The 12,874-nt window shown below is 40.6% G+C and overlaps 2 protein-coding genes and 1 pseudogene across 3 annotated transcripts in view; 1 reads left to right on the forward strand and 2 right to left on the reverse strand.

The window, feature by feature from the left end:
- LOC112392977 (cytochrome P450 2C23-like) overlaps positions 1-6,797 on the reverse strand; it is a 32,513-nt gene extending 25,716 nt beyond the window's left edge. Inside the window, exons 1-2 of the mRNA XM_024734918.1 lie at positions 6,578-6,797; positions 4,280-4,442 (exon numbers count right to left, since the gene is read on the reverse strand). Coding sequence (XP_024590686.1) covers positions 4,280-4,442; positions 6,578-6,757 — 343 coding nt within the window. The 5' untranslated portion in view covers positions 6,758-6,797. The remainder of the gene's footprint in view (positions 1-4,279; positions 4,443-6,577) is intronic.
- Positions 1,049-1,348, forward strand: LOC112392978 (60S ribosomal protein L36 pseudogene; annotated as a pseudogene).
- A 3,424-nt stretch (positions 6,798-10,221) lies between the features above and the next one.
- Positions 10,222-12,874, reverse strand: part of ERLIN1 (ER lipid raft associated 1) — a 41,052-nt gene continuing 38,399 nt past the window's right edge. The window contains exon 13 of one of the 2 annotated variants that reach the window (XM_024735039.1): positions 10,222-11,098. In XM_024735039.1, the coding sequence (XP_024590807.1) occupies positions 10,849-11,098 (250 nt within the window). In that variant the 3' untranslated portion in view covers positions 10,222-10,848. The remainder of the gene's footprint in view (positions 11,099-12,874) is intronic. The other variant, XR_003001807.1, reaches the window with a different exon arrangement.

A 12,874-nucleotide genomic window follows, 5' to 3' on the forward strand; every position in this document is an offset into this window, starting at 1 on the left:
CATTTGGATTTGGGTTGGCTTTTGGGAATTACTTGCAATGAATAGAATGGTTCTATGTTCTAAGATTTGGTCTGAAGAAGCTTTGCAGCTTGGACTGCTCACTCTCCAGATGCTCCCCCTCAGGATGCCCCCTCCTGGACTCCAGGCACCAGCAAGAAGCCCAAGCCACATGGGCGGGCCACTTGGAGATGCTCTGTTGACAGGCCCAGCTGAGCTCAGCCTTTGGGTCATCCTTGCCCAGAAGCCAGACTTGTAAATGAAGAAGCCTCCAGATGATTTCAGCCCTCAGCTGTTGGAATCACCCTTAGCTGCTTTATTTGGGAAAAAAAAAAAAAATGGATGTCTGCTAAGGCCCCAGGCCTTGTGGATCAGAGAAAACCCCTTCCACTATGCCGTGTTCAAATTCCTGATCACAGAATCCATGAGCATTAAAAAAAAGTGGGGGCTGGGGGGTTGCTGTTTTACATCCCTGAGTCTGGGGTGGTTTGTTACACAACAAGAGATAGCTGTGATACTCTCCTATTTTTCTCACTTTGTTCAGAATCTATACCCATTATGTAAATATCTTTTTAAAAAATGTACTTCTTTCTCTTTACCACACCTGCATCCCTGCAGGCGTGGACTGTCCCAAGGAAGCAATGCCCTCTCCACTCCCATTGCGCTGGGGGCAAGTATGTGCATGGGTGAATAATTACATAGTTGGTTGTCTCTATTTATGTAAACTAGATTCCTCAGTAGGTCTCTACAGTTTATATGTCCATAGATATAGTACTTTCCAAAAATGTTACAGCATTGCACTCCTCCAGGTAAAGAATGAATGGCTGTTTATCCATGCCTTTAAGAGCACTAAGTTATTTTAATTTTTGCATTCTAGCGACTGAACAATAACATCTAAAACTGGTGTGTGGATTGAATGAATACGTTAAAGTAAGGGGGCCTCTCTGGCACTTGCCACCCCGTGTTGGTAGAAATCCCAGAGTTCCGCGCGTCGGAGGCTCTTCCGCCGCGGCTGCCATTGCAGAGCAGCAGCCATGGCTCTGCGCTACCCATGGCCTTGGGCCTCAACAAGGGCCACAAGGTGACCAAGGACGTGAGCAAGCCGAGGCACAGACGCCGCCGCTGGCGTCTCACCAAGCACACCAAGTTCGTGCAGGACGTGATCCGGGACGTGTGCTGCTTCACCCCTTATGAGCGGCGGGCCATGGAGCTGCTCAAGGTCTCCAAGGACAAGCGGGCCCTCAAGTTCGTCAAGAAAAGGGTGGGGACACACATCCATACCAAGAGTTAGAGAGAAGAGCTGAGCAATGCCCTGGCCGCCATGAGGAAGGCGGCAGCCAAGAAGGACTGAGCCCTTACCCTCTGTGCACGATAAAACTTTTTCAGAAAAAAAGAAAAAGATAAAGTAAGGGCTTGAGCTGTTGCAATCTGTCAATGAGATAAATGTTTAAAGATTAAGACACTAGACAAAATATTGAGTTGACAGTTAACAGAAAATGTTTCAACAACTTGATTAGACACAAATCCTCAGCACTGTATTATAGTGTTCAAAGATCACTAGATAAGAAAGCTATCTAGTATTTTAGCAGACCTTTCATTTTCGAAGGTGTTATGGGTTTAATTGTTTCCCCTCAAAATATGTTGATGCGCTGGCCCCCAGTATCTGTGAATATGACCTTATTTGGAAATGGGGTCTTTGCAGAGGTAATCAAGTTAAAATGAGATCATTAGGGTGGGCCCAATCCAATATGACTGTATGCTTCTAAAACGGGGAAATTTGGACACAGAGACCTATACACAGAGAATGCCATGTGAACATGAATCAGAGATTGGGGTGATACATCTACAAGCCAAAGAACAACAAAGATGGCCAGCAAAGCACCGGAAGCTAGGAGAGAAACATGAAACAGATTCTCCCTCACAGCTCTCAGAAGGAACCAACCTCACTGACATCTTGATCTCAGACTTCTGGACTCCAAAACTGTGAGACAATAAAGTTCTGTTGCCCTAAGGTTTGTACGCAGTTTTTGGTACTTTATTATGACAGCCCCAGGAAACTAACGCAGAAGGAAAACTAAAATATCAATGAATGGTTCTTTGTTATTTTCCAGGATAGTTTTAGGAAAGGAAGAGCTGAGTTATCTGTTCCCATTACAGGCAAGTAAGGAGCAGTAACAAGGATTTTATAGGAAGTTTGAAAACCAATTTTCTCAGAGTTGTGAAAACGGCAATTTTTTGAGCAATATTTTTTTCCCTCTTGAGCTCAATCCAACCCAGAAGCTTCCCACTCCAATTAAAAGTTAATTTTAGGGGCTTCCCTGGTGGTGCAATGGTTAAGAACCCGCCTGCCAACACAGGGGACACGGGTTCGAGCCCTGGCCCGGGAAGATCCCACATGCCACGGAGCAACTAAGCCCGTGTGCCACAACTACTGAGCCCATGTGCCACAACTACTGAGCCCATGTGCCACAACTACTGAAGCCCACGCGTCTAGAGCCCGTGTTCCCCAACAAGAGAAGCCACCGCAATGAGAAGCCCGCGCAGTGCAACGAAGAGTAGCCTCCGCACACCACAACGAAAAGTAGCCTCCGCTCACCACAACTAGAGAAAGCCCACGTGCAGCAACAAAGACCCAACGCAGCCAAAAGAAAAAAAAAAACGTTGATTTTAAAGCTCACACACAGACAATGTAATCAACGTGTTTAGAAAAAAGGGAGGAAGGAGGAAAGGTTTGGTTGCTTCTTAGGTGGGCAAATGCATCCTGATCTTATGTAAGAGAGATCAAAAATTGCTTCTCTTTTATCACTTAGTACACTGCATAATATCTAATTAATTATTCATAAATATGCTTTGAAAAGAATTAGGTTTCTATTTCTTTGGGGCTTGCAATTTTACAATTTGAAGTGGATTGGAGGAGACTTTCGGGTTGTCCTAGGTTTCTGTGTGTGTAATACTTCATACATATGAAGGAGTATATGTAACATATGTCTAAGTTTTGAAACATAATAATAAAATAATTATCTGTGAGCCTATTGTCCCACTGAAGAAGTTGAGCTTGACTAAGACCATTGTAGCTTCCTGTGTGTCACCCCTCTGATCCTACCACCCTCTCCCAGCTCCCTCACCACCGCCCGCCAACCCCCCATCCCCAAACCAGGCTGACATTGAAAACACAGTAATTTCTATACCTAGTCATCTGTTTATTGTTGCTGCCACTATGCCACTGCAGCCTTTGTATCCTGTGAAATGCAACCCCAAGCGTGGCTTCTCCAGCTCCCTAAACCCTAAGACCTCTAGGTAACAACTGTTTTTTTCAAAATGTTCCCAGATTGATTTTTATCACAATCATATTTGCAGATTTACCTTAAAGGGAACTTGGAGTCTGATTTTGATGTTTATCTCAATAGAGTTATCAGAGCATCTGTTGAATAATAAAAGAATTTGTCTGGTCTTTGTCCCTGGTTCCTGGGAGAGAGCTTCTAAACCCTTGGATATGCCCACTTCTAACTCAGAAGTGCCTTTGTTATTCATGCTGAGTTTCTGGGATCACACTTGAGTTTATGATAATGAGGTGACTCATGGTGGATCCCTAGACAGTTTCAAGGTGGGGTTCCATGCCAGAAAGACCAACTCTGTATTTAGAGAATTGGAGCTTTCAGCCAAGTGATATCAGCCTGACCTCCTGACTTTCAAGGAATAGAAGGAGCTAGAGACTGAGTTCTATCACGTGGCCAATGAGTCAATCAATCGGGCCCAAGTAATGAAGTTCCAATTAAAAAATCTGGACACCAAGCTCTGGTGAGATTCCTGGTTGGTGAACACATCAATGCATCAAATGGGTAATGCATTCTGCTTCCTTGGAAGAGAATACAGAAGCTCTGCATTTGGGCCCTCCCAAACCTTGCCCTATGTGTCTCTCCATTTGTATCTTTCACATAAATAAAACTGTAATTGTAAGTATGGCACCTTTATGAGTTCTGTGAGTCATTCCAGCAAATTACTGAACCTGAGGTGGTCACGGAAACCCTGAATTTTTAGCCAGTTGGTCAGAAGTGTGGGTAACCTGGAGACTCCTGAACTTGTGGCTGACATCAGAAGTGAGGGCAGTCTTCTTGGGAATGATGCCCTTAACCTATGGAGTCTGCACTAACTCTGGGTAGTTAGTATCAGAATTGCAGTGCAGTATTGCAGCATCTAGTTTGTAGCTTGTTGCAGAACAGACACTCATTAGGTTAATCAGACTTTTTTGCTAAAGAGAATTAACTTTTATCTTGAAACATACCATATCCTTTCTGGGTATCGTCAATAATTGGAATATGTCCTCTGTAAAGGAATTCATCACCTTGATCAATTAGAGCTTCCTTCACCGCCTCATATCCATGTAAGACCACAGTGATCTGGGATCCAAGGTACAGAGTGTAAACGGGGCCATACTCTTTGGCCAGCTGGAAAGAGATGCAAATGGTTGTAAGGGCTATTGTGAAATCTCTCCATTGGAGGCTTCAGTGGAAATTAAGTAATGATTCACATGTAGCTTAGACTTTGCTCCATTAATTTCCTTTCAGGAATTTAACCTGGGGTACAGTCATGGATTCATTCTTTCCTTCATCTATACATGCAACAATTGAGCAAATATTTACTAAGCACCTATACTGTGTCAGACACTGTGCCAGGAACCCTCATGGAACTTAGAGTCTAGTGGAAGTAACAGGCAGTAAATAGCCGAACAAACTACATTTGCAATAGAAACTGAGCATAATTCTATGAAAGCAACAAAGAATGTACTCTGTTGGATGATAATGGGAAAACAATAAAATAGATGAGGAATCTATGAGGAGGTAACACTTAAGGTAAAACTAAAGATGAGAAGGAAGCAGCCAGGATAAGTGCCAGAAGGAGAGCTCACTAAATAGGTATTAAAAAGGATGAAATCTATATATTTATGATAGCATTGTGCCAAGGGGAAAAATAGAGTGCTACAACATCTGACAGCTAGAGGTGTTTTCAAATGTATTTTACAACCATGCAGTTAAATTCAAAGCAGCCATTTGAAATTACTTATATGAGGATGTACAATGGTGCAGAAACATGTTCAAGTTCTAAATTAAATTGGTGAAAACTAAAATTATGTTTAAAAGTCCATTAGGGAATTCCCTGGCGGCCCAGTGGTTAGGACTACGTGCTTTCACTGTCAAGGACGCGGGTTCGAGTGCTGGTTGAGGAACTAAGATCCTCCTGCAAACTGCATGGAGCGGCCAAACATTTTTTTTAAAAATCCATTTGTTAAAAAATCCATTTGTATATCATAATCCTCCATTTTTTATTTATGATAATTATTTCTAAGAAGCAAAACTTGACACCATTTTTTTCTTTCTGCCTTTTTTTTTTTTTTAACTTAAATGGTAGAGAATTTTGCCATTTTGTACCTCTTTTCTCTGTCCCAGGAAAATGAAACTTACTTCCTTTGTTCCCTTTGAATGAGTGTGTCTCTATATTTTGGGGCACACAATGCCAGGTCCTCCTCTCCCAACCTCACCCTCAGCTGATGACTTTGCTCTCTATTTCACAGAGATAATAGAAATAACCAGAAGAGAATGTCCATATGCTTCTACCATAGCATCCACTTGTTTACCTGAATCTGTGCCCATGTACATAGTTTTCTGTTAATATAAATGACTCTCCATGCTCCTAAAAAAGGCCCAATTCTCCAACTTGTGCATTGGATTCTAGCCCTTTCCAGCTATGGCAACATGACTTTCCTCTTTACAGCAAAACTGAGCAACATCACCCTATTTTCCCGCTTCCCCAGCCCCTGGCAACCACCATTCTGCTCCCTACAAGTTTGACTCTTTTAGAGTCCACATTATGAGTGCATATAGTATTTGTCCTTCTGTCTGGCTTATATAACTTAGGATTAATATCCTCAAGGTTCAACCATGTTGTTGTAAATGGCAGGATTTCCTTCTTTTTTAAGGATAAAAAATACTCCTCTGTGTGTGCACATCATATTTTCTTTATTCATCCATCAGAAGACAGTAATTAGGGTTGTTCTGGAGAATATATGGTTGCACAATGAACTCACTGAGATAATACTTTTTCCCAGAGAATATTTCCAAAGGAGTGAATGTCAGTCAGCGTAGCAGAGCTGGGCTGTGTCAGAGCAAGATGGGGGGATCACTCTTTAGAAGGAGGATCATAAAGTATCCCACAGATTAGTATAAAATAGTAATAATAATATAAAAGGACAGTTATTACATTTGCTTGGCTTGTCTTTTGGTAAGTGTTACACGCAGAGGGGACTGGAAGCCTTTCAGTCAAAGTATGTTCTGACTTCAGAATTTTCCCATTCACTAGAATTCAACCTATATCTCAGGTCAGGTCAACACACCTCACTACCTGCTCTAAAGTGATCCAATCCAGAAAAAAAAAAAAAAAGGTATCTGTCTTGTAATACAGAAATAGACACCCCGAAGTGTCTTAGTGGTGAGTAAAACTAAGAACGCTTGAAGATGACATGAAGATAACCTGAAGATGACCCCCCCCTTACCTGGAGATGACCAGCCTCTAATGAAACCCTTACCTTGGAGAGAGATGCAGGGACATCCTTGAGGTTTAGTTGCATCAGATTCCCAATGATGGGAAGGGGAGTTGGGCCAGGGGGAAGCCTTCCCCCTTTGTGACTTTTCTTCCACACAAAAAGCAAAACCAGGCAAGTGACACAAATCACAAGAGCAAGAGTAGTGATTTCCAGCAGTGCCATCTCAGCTACTCGATGTTGGTAACTGTCTGGATTGCTTGTTAGCTAAGTCTTGTACACACCCGGGGTATGACCTGCCAGCCAAAGGCTGGTCTGAGTTCTTGGACTTGGAAAAAAACAACCTGGAATTGGTTTTGGCCGTATTTACCTTCCTGAAGCTTGAGATTAGGGAGGATTCATATCTTTCCTACCTCTTGTTCACAAAATCTGCAACTTTTGATTTTTTAAGCCTCTCCATTACATGTACTATTTCCTTTTAGCACTAATGATTCATTAACTATAAAGCTGGGGGATTAAAAGGTACAAACTATTAGGTATAAAATACACTACAAGGATATATTGTATAACATGGGGAATATAGCCAATAGTTTACAATAACTATAAAGAGTATAACTTTTAAAAAATTTTTCTAAAGATTTTTTTTTGGGGATGTGGACCAGTTCTAAAGTCTTTATTGAATTTGTTACAGTATTGCTTCTGTTTTATGTTTTGGTTTTATGGCCACAAGGCATGTGGGATCTTAGCTCCCTGACCAGGGATCAAACCCGCACCCCCTGCAGTGGAAGGCGAAGTCCTAACCACTGGACCACCAGGGAAGTCCCTAACCTTTAAAATTTGTGAATCACTATATTGTACACCTGTAACTTAAATAATATTGTACAGCAACTATACTTCAATAAATAATTTTTTTTTTTTGCGGTACGCGGGCCTCTCACTGCTGTGGCCTCTCCCGTTGCGGAGCACAGGTTCCGGATGCGCAGGCTCATAGGCCATGGCTCACCGGCCCAGCCGCTCCGCGGCACGTGGGATCTTCCCGGACCGGGGCACGAACCCGTGTTGCTTGCATAGGCAGGCGGACTCTCAACCACTGCGCCACCAGGGAAGCCCAATAAATAATTTTTCTAAAGCTAACAAAAAGAGCTTCCCTAGTGGCTCAGCGATTAAGAATCCGCCTGCCAATGCAGTGGGCACGGGTTCAATCCCTGGTCTGGGAAGATCCCACATGCCGTGGAGCAACTGAGCCTGTGAGCCACAACTCCTGAAGCCTGCGCGCCTAGAGCCTGTGCTCCACAACAAGAGAAGCCACCGCAATGAGAAGCCCGCGCACCTCAACGAAGAGTAGCCCCCCCACCTCCCCACCACAGCTAGAGAAAGCCCGCGTGTAGCAATGAAGAACCAATGCAGCAAAACAATAAATTAAAAAGCTAACCAAAAAAATTTTTAATTGCAATCTACAATGATTGATTTTTAAGTGTTAAACTAACCTTATATTCCTAGGATGAACACCTCTTCTTTCTCATGATGTAATAAAACTTTTCTATTTTGCTGGATTTTATTTGCCATTGCTTTGTTAGGGATTTCTGTACCTATGTACATGAGGAATATTGGTTTGCAATTTTGTTCTCTGTAATGTGTTTGGTTTTAATATCAGTTTTATGACAGCCAGATAAAATAAGTAGGCAAGTGCTCCATTTTTTTAATAAAAGTTTTTAAATTTTTAATTAAAAGATTAGTATTATTTTTCCTGAAAAGTTTGATAAAATGCCACACTGAAACAATCTGATGCCTTCCTTGTGGGAAAATTTTTGTTATTAATTTACCTAATTAAAAAAAGTTCTAGAAATAGATAATGGTGATGATTGCACAAAACTGTGATCGTACTTAATATTACTGACCTGTACATTTAAAAATGGCTAAAATGGTAAATTTTATGTGTATTTTACCACAATAAAGGAAAAAACCCCGATTACTTAGTTGGTATTTGAAAACGTTATCTCACTTGTATTTGCATTTAAGGTAATTAATGCTTTTATTTATTCTTTGAGATAAATCTTACTATTAATAGTAATGTCTCAGAATCTAGACATTATCTTATGGGGAATTTGTTAAAATAAATATTTTTCAAAATCTAAAAAAGTCTACTGCTGTTTCCTACTCATTACAGAAAACATTAAAAATATCTATTTAGCACTAAAATTCTTGTTTCAACTTTACTATTTTTCACTAATTTCAGAGCCATCTATTTCTCTGTATTTTCCCACAGCAGACTATTTGCTTCCATTAACCAACCTTACTGGCCTGCATTCATATATCCTTTCGCTGTGGGGCCATAGCCGATGATGGGTTTGGTTTGTGCATGAAGAACCCAGGCATAGGTAGCTTAGGGACTTCATATATTAATACATTGCTGTATTCCTTCCGGCACTTTCTGTGAAACCAGTGTCCACTGATGCTTACGCTCAGTTGTTTGCAAGAATTGTTTGCAGACATTCCACAATGAGGTAAATTATTGACTTTGAAATGTTTGAAAAGTTAGAACTTTAATGTTTTGGACATTGAAAGCAAGTGAATAAACAGAGTGGACTGGTAAACATGTTGGAAAAGGGAAGTTTTAAAATTACCTAATCAATTTCCCTGCTTAAAAATCTTGAAAGCATTTTTTTTTTAATTTTTGGTTTTTAATGGACTTTTCCTTTTATTACTAAGGCTTTATATATCTAGAGCAGTTTCCGGTTCACACCAAATTGAGAAGATACAGAACTCCCATATACTCCCTGCCTTTCACCATGAAAGTCCTGAACCAGAGTGGTATATTTGCATGTGTACGTCCAGTTGTTCCATTTGTTGAAAAGACTATCTTTTCTCCATACTGCCTTTGTTCCTTTGTCAAAGATCGGTTGACTATATTTATGTGGGTCTATTTCTAGACTCTTTTCTGTCCCACTGATCTACTTGTCTCTTCTTTTGCCAATACCACACTGTCTTGATCACTGTAGCTTTATAGTAAGTCTTGAAGTTAGGTCATGGCCTCAACTTCATTCTTCACTATTACACTGGTTATTCTGAGTGCTTTACCTCTCCATATATACTTTAGAATCAGTATGTCAGTATTCATAAAATAACTTGTTGGGATTTGACTTGAGATTGCATTGAATCTATAGATCAAGTTAGGAAGAAGTAACACCCTGACAATACTGAGTGTTCCTATACATGAACATGGACTATCTCTCCATCTATTTAGTTCTTCATTGATTTCTTTCATCAAAGTTTTATAGTTTTCCTCATATAGATCCTGTAGATACATATTTTGTTAGATTTATACCTATTTCATAGTTTGGGGTGCTCATATAAATGGTATTGTGCTTTAAATTTTTAATTCTGAAATGTTTTGCTTGAAAGATTTCTAACCTTTGGAAAAATCACTGGTATGTAACAAGACTCAGAAGGCCCACCATGATCCTCTCCCCTCTTGACACCTACCTCACCAGTCTCATTTTTTGGTGCTCCTATTCTCACTAATAATGTTACACCTGTACTAAACTTTGGTCCATTCCTGGAAGGTTCTTGAACTGAGGTCTTCACGTTATAAGGCTTCACATGTGAGCTTTCATTTTTTAAAGTAACAGCTTTATTGAGATATAATTCACATACAATTCACCCTTTTAAAGTATACAGTTCACTTTGTGTGGACATGTTTTAATTCTTCTGGGTAGATAGCTAGAAGCAGAATTGCTGGGTCTTACGGTAACTCTTTGCTTAACATTCTGAGGAACTGTCAAAACATATTCCAAAGTAGCTGTACCATTTTACATTCTTTTTTTTTTTTCCATTTTACATTCTTACTAGCAGTGTATGAGGATTCCCATTTCTCCCCATCCTTGCAAACAATTGTTATTGTCTGTCTTTTTTGTTACTGCCATTCCAGTGGGTATGAAGTCCTATCTCATCGTGGTTTTGATTGGCATTTCCCTAATGACTAATGATGTTAAACATCTTTCATGTTCTTATTGGCCACTTATATATCTTCTCTGAAGAAATGTCTATTGAGATCCTTTGCTCATTAAAAAAAAATTTTGTAAAATTTTTGTTATTCCCTGATCTTTAACTGGCTAGCATACCTTCTCGTTCTTTATCTCCCCCTTCTCTTTTTTCACACTACCAGTAGTACATTCTTTCCATTTGTATAGCCTCATCATAGTTGGAATTCTTTGATTAAGGTCTACCTTCCCATGAGACTGTTGATTCTAAGAGAACAAAGACTATGTCTTATTCACTATTGTTTTGTTCATTGTTGGTCCAACACTTAACACATTTTAGGTTTCCTGGCACATACCAGGCACTTGAACACTTGAATTGTATTCAATTTGATGCTCACATTGTTTCTCCTGTTGTGTCAGGAGGGCTGCTGTCTCCACTGAGGTTTTAGGGGTCACCTCCTCTCTGACCATTTGTGCTCCTCTCTTCCATTGGTTGAGGGTTGTCCCTCGGGATATTAATTCTTGTGCATATCTGAGTTGAATACATCTGCAGAATGACTGCAGCTTCCATAGTATGGGAGGAACCCTGCAGTGAAAAACAACATGTTAATTGCCTGCATGACACTGTTGAGGCATGGGGACCCAGTGAATTGCATTTTAAAATACAATAGCATCTGGTGCTCCCATTGCCTGGAACACATTCCACCATTACCATCATTCTCTTCAGTTGCCTGGCTGCCTCCTGTATACCCTTAAAAATGTAGCTCAGATCTGACACTGCCTCCTAGAAACCACCAGGCTGTGTTGACCCCCACCAGTACTCCTTGCATCCAGTGTTCTGCCTGCTGTGGTACTTACCACACTATCATACTTGCCTATTTATTTGCTGTACAATCCAAACAGCACCCCCCTCCACCACAAGGCTAAAAGTCTTTTTTCTTGCCTCAGCAACTAGCACATACTAGATACCCAGTAAATATTTATAGAAAGAAAAGGAAAGATTTAAAAATACTTCAAGATAAAAAATTGAAATAGCTGGCGTCTTAGTCTGCTCAGGCCGCTATAACAAAATACCATAAACTGGGTGGCTTAAACATTCATTTCTCAGTTTTGGATACTGGGAAGTCCAAGACCAAAGTGGTAGCAGATTTGGTGTCTGGTGAGAGCTCTCCTCCTGGTTTGCGGATGGCCTTCTTCTTGTGTGTCCTCATGTGGCCCAGCGAGACATCTCTTCTTATAAGACATCTCTTCTTATAAGTAGACATCTCATCTACTTCTATTTATGAAGGCTCCACCTTAACAACCTAATTATTGGGTTGGCCAAAAAGTTCCTTCTGTTTTAAAGTAAAAATAAAAGACACATTTTTCATTTTCACCAAGAACTTTATTGAACAACGTATTCACCATTTTGTTCCACTACCTTCTGCCATTTTTCAGGCAACTTCATAATTCCATCTTCCCAAAATTTTTTATCTTTTTGAGCAAAGAACTATTCCAGATGCCTTTTACATTCTTCCAGGGAATTGAAATTTTTTCCATTAAGAGAATTTTGTAAAAACCGAAATAAATGGCAATCTGAAGGTGCAATGTCTGGTGAATACAGCGGATGAATCAGAACTTCCCAGCTAAGCTGAAACAGTTTTTGCCTGGTCATCAAAGAAACATGCGGTTTTGTGTTATCCTTATGGAAGATTATGTGTTTTCTGTTGACTAACTCCAGACGCTTTTCGTGGAGTGCTGCTTTCAGTTGGTCTAATTGGGAGCAGTACTTGTTGGAATTGTTTGATTTTCCAGGAGCTCATAGTAGAGGACTCCCTTCCAACCCCACCATATACACAACATCACCTTCTTTGGATGAAGACCAGCCTTTGGGGTGCTTGGTGGTGGTTCATTTTGTTTGCCCCATGATCTCTTCCTTTCCACATTATTGTACAGTATCCACTTTTCATCACCCATCACAATTTGCTTTAAAAATGGAACGTTTTCGGTGCACCACAACTACTGAGCCTGTGCTCTAGAGCCCACGAGCCACAACTACTGAAGCCCTGAACCTAGAGCCCATGCTCCACAAGAGAAGCCACTGCAATGAAGAGTAGCCCCCGCTCACCACAACTAGAGAAAAAGCCCGCACACAGCAACGAAGACCCAACGCAGCCAAAAAAAACGGAGCATTTTCATTATGTTTCAGTAGAGCATGGCATGTGGAAATACGGTCAAGAAGGCTTTTTTCGCCTAACCTATGTGGAACCCAAACATCAAAGCGATTAACATAACCAGGCTGGTGCAAATGATTTTCAACACGTGGTATAATGTTGTTTGTTCTCAATTAGTGTCTGGATTTGATCGCTATCAACTTCAACTG

This window comes from Neophocaena asiaeorientalis, unplaced genomic scaffold (assembly GCF_003031525.2).
Source record: "Neophocaena asiaeorientalis asiaeorientalis breed wild unplaced genomic scaffold, Neophocaena_asiaeorientalis_V1.1 scaffold240, whole genome shotgun sequence".
NCBI lineage: Eukaryota > Metazoa > Chordata > Mammalia > Artiodactyla > Phocoenidae > Neophocaena > Neophocaena asiaeorientalis.